This window comes from Rhagoletis zephyria, unplaced genomic scaffold (genome assembly GCF_001687245.7).
Source record: "Rhagoletis zephyria isolate East Lansing unplaced genomic scaffold, Rhagoletis_zephyria_1.1 Rzeph_scaffold_09978, whole genome shotgun sequence".
NCBI lineage: Eukaryota > Metazoa > Arthropoda > Insecta > Diptera > Tephritidae > Rhagoletis > Rhagoletis zephyria.
In genome coordinates, this window is record NW_016167056.1 from 1 (window position 1) to 15004 (window position 15004).

A 15004-nucleotide genomic window follows, 5' to 3' on the forward strand; every position below is an offset into this window, starting at 1 on the left:
TTGTGTGCCGCTTCACATCATGGTCTTGAGGAAACATCGTACAGCGGCGGCCATCACCCATATGAGACACATTCAGAGATATCAAAGCATGTGCCGGTCAAAGTAATCGAGAAGGTGCCACTTTCCATACCCCATCCAGTGCCTGTGGAGGTGCCGAATGTGATACGCATACAAATTCCTGAGCCTTATGCAGTGCATGTGCCTGTGGAACATGAAATACAAATACCAACTTATAACATCGTGCCCGAGGTTACCGAAAAACGTATACCCTATACGGTAGAGAAGCCATATCCCGTCGAAGTGGAGCGCCCCTACCCAGTAGAGGTAATCAAGCAAATAAAAATCCCTGTGCCTAAACCATACCCGGTGCCAATTACCATATACAAACATGTGGTGCAGAAAGAGCATGGTTGGGATTAGTAAGGGATGGGGATCAAAAGCGATGCAGAAGGATGTAGGTGCACTTGAAAAGCCTTGAAGCCTTTCAACATATTTATACTCAAGTTTATACATACATATTTATTTATCAAAAATAATAAATGAAATTGATTTGGAAATTCGCTTTGGGTAATAGCGCTTTCATACTTATTTCTATGTAAAAAACAATCACAATGCATACCTTATAATTTTATCCTAGATGAGTATTTTCCAATATGAACACATGCTTTGAAATTTATTATTAATTAACGAAAGCTCCGAGATCCCACGGCACTTTCCCTGCATAACTACAACACATGGTGAAACGTATTATCTATGTCCAAATGTAGTGAACGGAGGTTAGAGTGGTATTATTATTATCAATGGTATCCCAATTGCACGCCATTGGAATATCTAGAAAGTGCGGCGAACAATAGACACCTTTACGAGTGTACCTCAAAGCTGGTATGGGACAGCCTTTAACTTTTAATATTCATCGAATCCTGGAACTGGGTTTATCTCATTTGGATACCAGAACACATTGGAATCATGAACAATGAAGTGGCAGATACTCTCACCAGACAAGAAGCTACACAGGGAATCATAAGCCCACACATGTATCTGCACGAAATAGGAAACGCAACATTACCGGAGAAGGAAGCAAGATAACAGACAGACTATGTTCTTCTTCCGGAAATTTCAACAAGAAGAACCCGAGCACTCCTACAATTTAGTAGGCACTAAATAAAGACTATTAGGGCCAAATTCACAGNAAGCAAGATAACAGACAGACTATGTTCTTCTTCCGGAAATTTCAACAAGAAGAACCCGAGCACTCCTACAATTTAGTAGGCACTAAATAAAGACTATTAGGGCCAAATTCACAGTGCATAGTTAACCACTGATAAGAGTTTAACTATTGATTTTCATATTCACAACTCTCAGTTAACAAAAGTTTAAACCAGCATGCCCCCATAGTTAAACTCTTGTGGAATTAATTTTTTAGTTTTTTTTTTGTGGAACGAATTTCAAATTTGAATATAAAAGTATTGATTTTAAGAATTTGTATACTTTCAGGCGATATGAATTTCCATAGTTAATTATGTGACTCTGATATAATATAAGTTGAAAGTAAAACTCTTGTTGGTGGTTAAGTTAACAATCGTTTAACTAAGCACTGTGAATCCGGCCCTTACAGGTTATCTTAATGGCTATTGCAGGGTACTGAAATACTTGTCAAACATTGGACATGTTAAATCTGTCCAGGCGTATGTTGTGTGACGAAGTACAGGAAACTTCACTTTCCTGGATCATCGTACTTAGAAGCACATGACCTCAATGCCATTCAGCCAAGGGTAACCGAAATATACATATTTACTAATTTTTTTGATATAGATATTTTTATTTAACCATTTTTACCCTAATAACAACCATTCCACTGCCTTCGTGAGTTTTAATTTTGACAGCGGTTAACCGTCGACCGCTTTACCGTCGTCCGCTACAATTCTGGGTAGAGCTTTAATCGAGTACAATGGGTGCAATCTAGACAGCGAAAAAGTTGGAGTATTTTCATTGGAAAAGCGTAGTTATAAAGATGCCGTTGGTGAATCCAGATACGGTTTTATTACGGTTTTATTATAGACCAGTACTCATTTTCATTGCCCGATGGGGGTTATTTCTGTTTTTTTTTTGTTTACCTGTCAAATTTCTACTCCTAGATCGGATGTAATCAAACGAGATTATTTAATTTACTCCATAGTAACTCTTTCTGCATTCTTGCGATCATTCCAAAATATTTTCAATATGCTGACCAGCGAAGATGAGATATAGTTCCCAGCAAACCTTGAGGTTAGTTATCGATTAGAGAATGATTGGAGAACTAGCCACATTCTCCAATCTCAAACGTTAGAGAACGACTCGAAAAACTATCGAGAATCTTAGCGATCTCAACAAAAATGCAAATCTAATGCAGAAATCAAAATTTCTCCAACGTTAGAGACTGTGTTTGCTGGGTTATTGTCTTCATTTGCAAAATATGTGCTGTAGGTTCCACCAACGTTGAATATTTAGCAACTGTCATTAAAGCAAAGATGAAAATCGACCTTGTTATAGCATCAAAAGGGATAGGAAGAGGTTTGAAGGCATTGGAAGGCAATGGAAGGAATAGGAAGGCATTGGAAGGGATACGAAGACACTGGAAGGAATGAGAATGCATTGGAAGGGATAGGAAGGCAGTGGAAGGGATAGGAAGACATTGGAAGGGATATAAAGGCATTGGAAGTGATAGGAACCCATTGGAAGGGACACGAAGGCATTGGAGGGGATAGGAAGGCAGTGGAACTTATAAGGCATTGGAATGGATAAGAAGACATTGAAAGGGATAGAAAGGCATTGGAAGGAAAAGGGTCGCATTGGGAGGGGTAGGAACGCATTGGAAGGGATACGAAAGCATTGGAAGGGATAGAAAGGCATTGGAAGGAATAGGAACGCATTGGAAGGGATAGGAACGCATTGGAAGAGATACGAAGGCATTGGAAGGGATAGAAAGGCATTGAAAGGGATAGGAACGCATTGGAATGGATAGGAACGCATTGGAAGGTATACGAAGGCATTTGAAGGGATAGGAAGGCATTGGAAGGGATGAGATGACACAGGAAGGGATAGGAACACATTGGAAGGGATAAGAAGGCATTGTAGGGGATAGGAAGCCATTTGAAGGGATGAGAAGGCATTGGAAGGGAAAGGAACGCATTGGAAGGGATAAGAAGGCATTGGTTTATCACATTTTTCCGTTCATCACAGAGTGGTAGGAGAAACTCAAATGTTTGTTTAATCCAGTTCTGTACCAATTCAATGCTTAATGCTGTGCTTACTTCTTTAAATCTACGATGAAGAACGCAGGCTTATGTGGAAAGTGAGATCATAGTTACGAGTTCGATTACGCATACAATTACGTCAATTGGAAATGTCAAATGAACCCAAGTCCTTTTCCGCTTCGTCTTTCGATCGCAGGCCTTCGTCCTTTTTTGGTCCCAGCATCGTGACCCGTGTTGAATAGTTTCATATCTGTTGCGACATGGCCGATCCAATGGAGCCTCTGTAATTTACTCCGTTGTACTATGTTTATATCATTGTAAAGTTCATACGACACATCATCTCCGGTATTCTTCGTCGCCAATACGCAATGATCTGTCAATTTTCTGCAAGATCTTTCTCTCGAACACTCCAAGGGCCGCCTCATTCATCGGATGTGTCATTGTCCTTGGTTCTGCGACATACACCAGCACCGACATGTTGAGTTACTTTAGAGCAGAGGTTCCCAAACTTATTTTTCTCGTAGACCCATTTCAAAACTTTACTGGTTTCGGCGGACCCCCCGAACCTATTCCCAAAGGTCATCAGAAAATGTGAAGATTAATTCTAACGATGAAATTTTGCATCGCGGGCGAGTTCCAAAACTAAGTTCACAGTGGCAAAATTAAAAATAAAATGTTTTCTTGTATTCTATTTATTAAAATAAAGCAAGTTATAAAACAACAGAGCTTGTAAAGCCATGAAAGAACTATCTCGCTCTGAGGAGTTATATTTTTTAAGTGCACTAAATAAACTCCGCACTTGTTCGGCTCACTCATGAATTTGCATGTGATACATTTTTTAAATAGTCTCTACTACTACATAGTTCGGAAGAACTTAGATAGAAGGCTAGCCAATGCCGTACAGCTTGGATCTACCAGTAGACACGTAAACACCCTTCCCCTCCACCTATTTTCCACTAGGTGGTCTATAGATTTGAGGATTGCAAATACCTCAGCCTGGAAGACCGAAGACAATAGAAATAAATCTATCGTCGCGAACAGTCGTCGAGCAAACTTCGCCGTTTGCTTTGGTTGTGCGCGTTCTCATATAAATCAGTGTGTTTTAGTTATCTCGGCGAACATTCGCGACGAAAAATTTGCCGTTCGCCGGTGTTGTGCTTCAGCTTAAAGTAATGGTGGCGTAGTATCCTGTAGCATTGCAAAGACACAAGTGCTCAAATATCTGTTGCTGGCAAATTCCGTGTCACCTCACTCAGTGTTATACCAAGATCCGTTTCTTTTTAGTCTGTAGGTGGCCTTTAAGGCTTTCCCACGTATGATGACACAAAGTGACGGTAAGTGCGTCAAGAGCACTATACACCACCCAAAAAAATTAAAGTTAAATAAATAGGCTATCAATCAACTATTTTGGTTCTTTACTATCGAAACCAGATGGATTTTTGTGGACACCCACTTACAACTCGTGGACCCCCATATATTTTTCACGCCAACGTAGACCTCTGTCTAGTCTCCTGTGGACCCCTGGTGGTCCACCTGGACTACTTTGGGAATCACTGCTTTAGAGTATGATTATTTTACGTCAAGAGAATAATTTATTTCTCACTTGCCTACTCAGTGCAAATTATAGCTGTTAACAGTGACATGAGCGCCCTGATTGTTAAGGCCGGTCCACATAGAACTTTTGCGGGCCTTTAGTCTTTCACCCAATACTTTATATCCGATGACTAAAAGGCTGATCAACCCGTGGTGGTTGGCGCGCATGGCGGGCCGACTTTCTTGTGGATTGGGCAGATCACACTTAAATGCCAGTAATTGGGTATGCGTTCATCTGGCCATATTATGCACAAGTGTTGATGCATCCACCTTATCATCTCTTCCGCGCCGTAATTAAGTAGCCCAGCTGCAGGCGTGCAGCTTCAATTTTTTATAGTTTTTCAGCCTTGTAGTTCTATTCGTAACCGCCACTGATTTTTTTTTTATCTACGAAACCTTAACCGTCACCAAAGACAAGGCAGTGATGACTAACCGCGACGTCTTTCACCATTGACCGAAATAGCGTATGCAACGGTGTTAATGAGCATGCGCACTGCAAAGATGGCGTTCTACATAAGTAGAGCAGATCGGGTCATAATTGTGATTGTAATAGGTTAATGTGAGAAGCTCCCTTTTCTGCTGCAAACCATTCCTATTGGGGTGGCAGCGCTAACCGGTCACCCAACTGCTTTAATTCTTTTTAATGTCAATGGTATCGAAAAAAAAAATTGAAATGCGCTGTTTATTGATTTGATTATGCGAACTATACATGGTTATTTTTTTATTTCTATTTTTTCTATCTTTTATAATTTGCATTATACATATTTTTCTAAAGATTCGGGGCAAGCGTTGCAATCGCCGTTAGCGAAATTCAAAAAGGGTGGGCGTTTTTTGATTACAACGCCACAAATTACAGCTGTGCCAGACAATTGTTATTGTACAAACATATTGCCACATTACGCTAGATTCAACTACTTGCAATGTGGCAAGTGTACATAGGAAGGCATTCGCCGCGTCATTAGATTTGGGCTGCTGTTTCGAGTGCAACACAGCGGGTGGGTACATGTTGCAACCAGACATTTGCAACCAGACGTTTGTGTAAACAGTTTGCGCTCGTTCGCATGCAGCACCCTGCACCACTCCAATCCAGATCTTGTCTAGTGGTGTGGCAGTGGCAATAGCGCCTTTGGCCTTTTGCATTTCAATGCTAGTCACTGCCGCCTGGTTGCATGTTGTCGCATGTAGCATGTGGCTTTTTGCTAGTAGCTGCTACTCCCGCAATCGCTTGCCACTTTGTAACTGTCAGCGTGTATTAAGGCGTTCATATATATCGCGCTTAGCGTATTGGTAATGCGCATGCGTTGCTGCTGGAAGCGTTAAAGTAACTGAAGAGAAGAACAAAAAAAACATTTCTCAAAATTCGCTCGGTGCTCTACGGTTCCTCCCCCACCTTCCCCACCAGCTGTTTGGTCGAATTTGTAATTGTTTGCATCTACGAGTGTGATTATGTCGGTAGCATGGCAGTTGCTATTCTTGCTACCAATTGTTGCAGTCGCGCTATTTTAGTAATTTCATGTGTTTGCTGTTGGCACAGCAGGTAAATTGCGAATTGCAAATTGCACTACAAAGTGTATGGCAATAATTTGCATATGCCACAGCAATAGCAGCAACAACAATAAGAGCTGCAGCGACGACATTGCGATCGGAGGTGTACAACAATGCTCGATCAGCACAGCAAACTTGCCACGAGTAATTGCAACATTTGTGAATGGCGCTATTGCAACTTCATTAGAGATTTGGCGTGGACTTGTTTTTTTTAATGCTTTGAATGCAGTTATTTTTGTTCGATCACTTCGACGTGATTGCATTATTTTCAAGAATTTTTGGCATTAATGGTAATTTTATCGGAATAAGTTATCAGACAATGTGGAGGTGTTTTGATTGGATTGATTTTATTTTATTTATTTATTTTTTCTTGTTCTTATGCAATGTACATGTGTATATGGTAAAAAAATATGAGTTCATTATAGCTGAAGTCTCTGATGGAGTAACAAGCATTTTAGTGGCGTGTGTGTAGTTTATTCGACTCATTTTTTGTTGAACTGTCTATGTATCTAATTGACTATGAAATTTACGTGATTTGTGGCGATTTCAATGTGAACCTACTCCAAAGCGGCACCTATTCTGATCAGCTACTTGATCATGTTACCGCAGCGGGTCTATCCATAGTTAATAAATCTGTACCGACGAGATTGGCTAATAATTGTAACCCCAGCCTCTTAGATAATTTCATTACATCTAGTCCCAGCTACGTTCTCAAATTTGACCAATTATTCTTTATATGTGACCACGACCTGATTTTCACAAACACATTTATGTATCGTGACTATAAGTCAGTAAATATGAATGAGCTATGTCAAAGCCTCTCAAGTGTGAATTGGAATGATTGTTGGTATTGTGATTCAGTGGATGAAAAACTTCTATTTTTTTATTATTACCTTCCTTTTATTAGCTCGGGATGTAACTATGTAATATTGATGCGCCTAAAAGATACAGCGATTTCTATTCTCAAGTTACATACCTGATGACAGTACGAACGGCAATTATAATAGGGAGGTTTTAGTTTTTTAAACTATAAATTTATTTAATAACAACTTGACAAATATTTTCGAAAATCATATTCCTCTTCGTATAGCTCAATCAACCAATCCATCTTGCCCTTGGTTCACCCAAAGTGTACATTCGGCAATAAGAACTTGTAACAGGCTATATGCAAAATGGAGAAGGCAAATGACTACTTTCACCTGGCCTCAGTATAAAGCTGCTCGAAATAAAGCTACTTCATTTATCAAGCAAGCAAAAAGGAAATACTGTGGCGTTAAATTGGACCCATCACTTCCTTCTAAATATTTATGGCGAAACTTAAAAACTTGAAAGTGCATGCAAATTTGAAATCTGAATGTGATTTAGATCCTTTTATACTAAATGACTTATTTACAGCTGCGAGTAGTAACATAGGTGCACCTCATACTTCGAAAGCTCTCTGGGTTGATGCCACCTTGGAAGAGAAATTTCAGTTTGTGGGAGTAAGTGAAGGTAATGTTGTTAGAGCTATATGGGGTATTAAATCTGCACTGCAGTCTGGGTTCAGACCGAAGCACATCTGCTCTACTACAATGATAAAAATACTTGATGACATTAGAATACAATTTGACAACAATGACTTATCTATATTTATATATATAATACGCGAAGGCATTTTTTGTGCAACATAAAAGATCTGCACTGTTCGTTCGATTTTCAAAAATGGGGTGTCAAATTAAAGCGCTTCGCCTGTAGATGTGCAAACTGGTTTTGTTTTTCGAAACGAGTTGCCACGTGTTAAATAATTAAACTCAAGTTATCAATCGAAATGGTTTTGAAAAGGCTTTATAACTTAACTACGTACAACATACAGAAGGGTTGCCACATGTTAAAAAAATCTAATTAAATTTTAAATAGAGGAATTTGGTAAGTGAATAAGGTATCGCTATATGGGTGTCAAACAAGAGAGGTTTAAGAAGGTAGTAGTTCGGAAATATTTTGAATAGGGTTGCCACCTATTTGAGAAGCCTAATTGAACTATTTTATACCCAAGTTATATGAAATATTAACGATGGATGTCAAAGATCTTTAAGAAATACTTAGTTTGACAATTTAGAACATTTTTGATGTGTTTGAGGGTTGCCCCTGTTTAAAGGGCTAAACTTAATTTATTTAATAAGTTAAATTAATTACTAACCCATGGTTATCAATGGAAATGGGTTTAAAATCTTTTATTTAAGAACTATATTTAGGAGGGTTGCCACGTGCTTAAAAGATGAATTACCACTTAATCAGTTACTTGCAATATTTATAACAATGTCAGCCGAAAAATATTTAAGGAAATTTTAGTTCGAAAATAATTTTTAAGAGGGTTGGCGCCTGTTTTGAAAGTGGTACTTCGTTTAATTATGCATAAGTTACATGAAATATTAAAATATGGTTATCAAAAGAACGAGTATTAAGAAATCTTTAAATTAAGATTTGGTTTTTTTTGTTGAAAAAAATTCAGTTCAAATTATTTAATAAGTTAAATGGATTCTAAAAAGTTGGGTATCAATCGAAATGGGTTTGAAAATAATTTATTTCTAAACTGTATTTAGGAGAGTTGCCGTGTGCTTAAAAATACTAAATTCAACTTAATTCATCAGTTTTATCCTTCAGGATTTTTAATTTTAAAAGCATTTTGAAGAACCATATGACCCTATTATGTAAGGCAGATGGGTAACGATATACTAAAATTCGTATTACGTATGACAACTGACTACTTACTGTCGGCTATTGAGTCTAGTAGCGCTATGCAAAATACAAAGGACAATACCTGGAGCATTGGCTACTGGAACGGCAACTGAACACAAGTCGACATACATACATACCTCGTTTAATTTAAGTCCTATGAATATTTATAAGGATATTAAAGGATACAAATATCAAAGGATATTTTTAAAAAAATCCCACCGCACTATGAAAAATATAAAGATGGAGATTTACTATTAATGCAATATATGGGCAACATATCGAATTTTTCGCATTTCCATAGTTTTCATGGACAATTGCTAGCCTTAATTCAAGTTATTAGCTAAAACCTCAACTAGAAGTCGGCACAGGTTATCGTTATCCTACGGCCATTAAACTTCAAATATATGCTATTTAGGCTAAAAAGCATACTCTAGCATGTCAAAATTTGCAAACAAATTTTTTTCCACATATTCTTGGGACAGTCTAATGTACATACATACATACACTCCTGCTAATAACTACAGCACATTTGGTTTGGGCTAGTAAATGTTTGCCAAACTCCGCAGGGATAGTTTCTATTTAATAAGCAATTGATTCAAATCGCTCTCCTTTATGTTGTCAAAGCATATAGCTAATACCAAAAAAATTAGGTTCACTATCTTTCGAGAACCGTTACGGAAACAATAAAAGGATAATTTTTACTATGGTTTTGTTTGACAAGTAACTACTATAGAACCTTTGTTAAAAAATTATTGTTGTTCTTTTATAATTGCGCATCTTGTCATCTAACGAAAAGCCCACATTTTTCAATTTTGCGCACAAAATAAAACCTTACGATAAATCCGTTCAGTAGTTTTTGAGATTAGCGTGGTCAAAATATCTCGACTTTCCTTTATACTATGTATAGAAGATAGTAACTTTTAAAAGGGTGGCAACCCTATTCAAAAAATGAAAGCTTTTGTACATGCGAAGGCCAAGCCCTTTAATTTGGTATCTCAATTTGTAATCCAACGAGCGGTGAAAATATTTAAAAGATTTTTTAATAAGTGGCAACCCTGCTCAGAAAAATAATACATTATTGCACATGGAGAGGCTAAGTCGTTTCTTTTGACTGTGACGGTGCAGAACTGATGCCTACGCTTATTATGATTGAATATAGTAATCTTATTAACAGGCGGCAACCCTATTAAAGAAAAACATTAGTGTGTTTCTAGAGGTCAATTCCTTTCATTTGACACCCGATCTTATGTAATCCAATGAACGGTTCGGCTCTTAGAGTTTTTTAGACAGGTGGCACCCCTATCAAAATTCTAAGTAAAAAAGTCACTCTCCTGTCGATACAGAGTATATTAGAGAAAATCTCGTCAAAATCGTTTAAGTAGTTTTCGAGATTACAGCGTACAAAGAATCTCGGCTTTCCTTTAGACTAAATATGTATAGAAGTCTCAAAATAAAAGTCTTTAAAGACTTAAAATATTTATCTTACTGATAGTTATTATGAAAGGACATATATAATGTAAGTCCTTGAATAATAATTATAGATGACTCGAAAAGTTTTCATCTTAATATAATAATTACACAGTGCAACAATGCAATGGCGGATCCACGTGGGGTTTTGCTTGCTAAATCCCCAACCCCTTCTTTGAGAACAATAGGTAGGATACCATCCGGACCGGGCGATTTGAAGCTGCCAAAAGATTCAACACGCCATCTTACTCAGTAAAGGGATCAGTTTTTCATCGAACACCAATTGTAGTTTAATCTTTCAGTTTCAATACCATATTTTTCAAATGTTAGTCCTTTTTTCTTATATGCATATAAGTACATTTGGACTATGTATGTGTGTATGCATGCACATTAGAGTGCTTCAGTTTTTAAGAGATATATTTGTTACTCTGTGCTACCGCAAAATCTGATACTTCATAGAAAATTAATAATTACATATGTCGTTTGAAAAACAATTTAACTGCATCACAGGTTTAGCTCTTTCAAAAATTCGATTTCCCTTACAAATACCACAGGTTTTTTGGTTTCAATTAGAATTTTCGGATGGCGGTTGAATCTTTTGGCAGCTTCAAATCGCCCGGTCCGGATGGTATTCTACCAATGGTTCTCAAAGAAGGGGCTCAGCTTTTTGGGGCGACCTTGGAAAATATTTTCACTGCGTCGCTTGCATTTGCATACACACCACAATTATGGAGACTAGTTTACGTCGTCTTTATCCTATCGATACTCGCCCTTAAAGTTTCAAGTCACAAACATGATGTCATTCATGCTGAAATGTCCGAATAGATGGGTTGCATCGCGTATTCGTCGGGAGGCGTTTTCATCACACACTTTGTGGAAATCTTTTCATTGGAAAATCTAATTTCCAGAAATTTCAGGGCTATCACTAAGAAAGAATTCGCCTTGAACAGTTTTGTAGACCTTGAGGGTGTTTTGGGTAATGCCACTTTCAATATCATTTTGCAACTCGGCTCCAAATGTCCAAATGTACTTATATGCATATAAGAAAAAAGGACTGGCATTTGAAAAATATGGGCTTGATTTCTCTACTAAGTAAGATGGCGTGTTGAATCTTTCGGCTGCTTCAAATCGCCCGGCCCGGATGCTAGCACAGAGAAAAAAGTTTTGCCTAAAAATGAAACACCCTAATATACATATGCATAAGTAGAAGTTATAAGCATACGTAAAATTCTGAGAAAAGCTTTACGCAAATTGTTACAGAAATGCTTTTAATCTACCGCATTTTCACAGTATTTTCACGCCACCACCTCCTGCCTCATATATATATTTTTTTTAACTGGTCTAAGAAAATGCATTAAAACCTTTGTTTACCTGCTTTGTGTGTTCAGCAGACGGCGGAGTTCATATGCAAAGCGGCAAGCAAGCAAGCAACAAACCGACCGACCGATCAACCAAAGCATTCAACTCATCAATTCAATTCAATTCAATTTGCATCTGAATGCAATTTTCCATGCTGCAAGCAAAGGATTATGGCGCATTTTGAATGCCTGGGCTGACTGCGTACGGCTTTGATGTTTTGCCGCATTCATTCAAAGTAAAGCGGCTGTGGCGGCTTCCTGCAAATACTCGTTTTGCAACGACGTGATGCATTATAATGCATCACCAAAAGGAGTCAATGCATGGCGATGCAGCAAAATGGTGACGGACGCCATTTTTCTTTTGGGCGCATGGCGTAAGCCGCTTTTGTTGCGCTCTTGCGCTGTGTGTACGCTGCATCAATCGCTAGTTGTTGGTATGGCATTATGTTGGCAACATCATAGCTTTCAGCTCAGCTACTGTTTAACACAAAATCCTTTCAACGGTACGAGTATTACAGAGCTGCGGCTCGTTCAGCATCAGCTCAGCATCAAAAACGATTCGTGGAATCATCGAATTGACATTTCGTAAGGCAAAGGATTGTGGCTAGTGGTGGAGTTGGTGACTGTTGAACAATGCAGCAAAAACAAAAAATGCATGTAGCTACTGTGCATTGTTGTTGGCGTTGCCACTGATTGCTGGAGCTACTGTTGCCCAGGTTGGCTAAAAGCTATTGCCGCGCGGACGAGAAATGTCGCCAATTGAATGATGCCCTGCAAAGGAACGCTTGCCACCAACCGCAAACCACCGATGACCGCTCACACCGACCAAAGCACAGACGAATCTTGCAAAATGAATGGTTGGCGCATTTTCTTTTTGTGAAGTATTTTGTATATTTTTTTTCTTTTTTTTTTGCATTTAACCTGGCCCTTATATTTGCTGACTGCTTTGTTTGGTTGATGATTGGGGCTGGTTTTTGGGGGCCGCCGACAAAAGCCAAAGTTGCCTACAGTTGGAGATTGACCGCAATGCGTGTTTAGAGATAAACATTTTGGTTTTATTTTTGTTTATCAATTTAAATTCTCTGTTTATATTGCAATTGCTTTGTTGTGAGTTTTAATCTCCGCATTGGTATCTGATTATGGGAGTCCTTGCATTTTGCTTTAATTTTGTATTGTGTCTGCTGTCTCTCCGCACGTTTGCTTGTGAGTGGAATATAATTTTTTAAAGTGGATAATTAGCCTCGAAAATGGCAGCTGCACCACGCATTAATCAGCAAGCAGTGATCGCGATGGATTTGTGATGGCGGGAGATTGCAATGTTTCCGGTGACATGCAACCTTGTACGCGGTGACATTGAAATAAACAAGCGTATTTAGGAGTCGCAACGAATTATCTTAAAAGATACAACTAATTTGTTAAAGTAACCGAGATTTGGTGATTTATCTGATTAGCATTTGAAAAGTTCAAGAAATAAACAAAAAAAAATGTTTGACCTTTTTAATTTGTTGTGTTGAAAATTTATTTGAATGAAAGCTATCGGACCCTACTCAAGATACCGATCGCCAAGTTCTTTGAGTTTAAACAGTTTTGCATGGTTATGTGAAAATATTTATGTAAATATACTCGTAATAGCTTTTTTAAGTGAGACAGTTTTTTTTTTGTATAAATTTGTGTTCTTCGTAGAAGAATATACTGTCAGAGCCAAAAAAAGCAAGAGCTAAATTATCTTGGTCATGTTCAGCATATATAGTATAACGCTGTTGCAAACATAGACTACCTATATACATGCAAATGAAAGTCTAAGGCACTGGTTGAATCTTATCAGTGTTACTTCAGACCAGGTAAATGCGTGAAATACTGAAAGAGACACTAGATAAACAAATTGACGCACAACAATTTTTCCTCTACTTTAAAGCCCATTTTGAAAGCACGAAAAGAAGCTACTTCTACGACGCGATTTCTAGAATGACATTTAGTACAACCAGAGTTCCCAAACATGGGCTTTTCCTACGAAAACTGCCAGCTTTTTTTTTATCATTTGGTAGGCTGGATTGGGTTTTGTTAGCGAAAACAGAAATTATGTACATATCTCCCAATATTTTAGCAACCCCGTTTTCGCGAATATTTCATCAGTGCGTTCGGACCTTGGAAGGGACAGAGATTTTGTTTTCAGAAGAGGCGATGTATCTAGGCGTAAATCTGAATAAAAAGCTCAATTAGAACTGACATCGCTTTATGCCTATCACAGACTTCATGGTAAGACTTGAGGAATATCACCCAGTAGTAAAACCCGTTATTTCATATCCGGCACTGGTCTGGTGGCCAAAAGCTAAGCAAATAAATGCTTGTGCCCATATATGTAATACTTCTATATTGGCAGTAAGCTAACTTCTCAATGTGTAAGCATTCTGAAATCAAAGCGAGACAGTCTAGTACCGTTTTTGTCAATGTATTGTGTACTTGAGTGCCGTTTTTGTATATGTGTTGTGTACATGTTTATTTATAAACGTATCTGTTCCTTTTCTTTCGTACGTGTTTATTGATATATCTGTACTGTAGTGTTTTCGGACGGTACTAGCTCTTACTGCCAATATAGGAGTATTACATATATGCTGGGCTTAAAAATATTAGGGTATTCACATGAATTCACGTTTACCACGTTTTGAGGTCACTGAATTCCAATTTGAAGTCAAAATAACAAAAACCAAAATGACCGATCCAATATGGCGCCTAAAATTAAAAGAAATATATTAAATTTGAAAATACCTGTAGCTAAGTTTGTTTTTAAAATTCCTAAATAAAAATGCTATTTCATCATTATATAACCATGTTTACGTGGAAGTTGGTTAAAAAAATTAATTTAAAAAATCATCTTCAGAAAAACGTTCACGGTCGGATTCAATAGCTAAAAGTAAAATTATCTTGAGATAAACAAAAATTGTTTCTATTGGTGAAACATGGAGAAAATGACTTATGACTTTTTCTTTAAATACTTTAATATTTCATTAAATACTAATGAGCTGAACATATAAAAACTTTAAAATTATACTTTGTATAGAATTCACATTTAGAAGAAAACCCCATTTTACAAAA

General features: G+C 37.7%; 1 protein-coding gene across 1 annotated transcript; it reads left to right on the top strand.

The window, feature by feature from the left end:
- Window positions 1-3: 3 nt before the first annotated feature.
- LOC108376167 (titin-like) lies at window positions 4-420 on the top strand (the record flags this gene model as incomplete). Its single annotated transcript, XM_017632354.1, has 1 exon — window positions 4-420. A coding segment is annotated over one exon (417 nt), but the record flags the coding sequence as incomplete, so codon positions are not given.
- Between the last annotated feature and the right edge of the window lie 14584 nt (window positions 421-15004).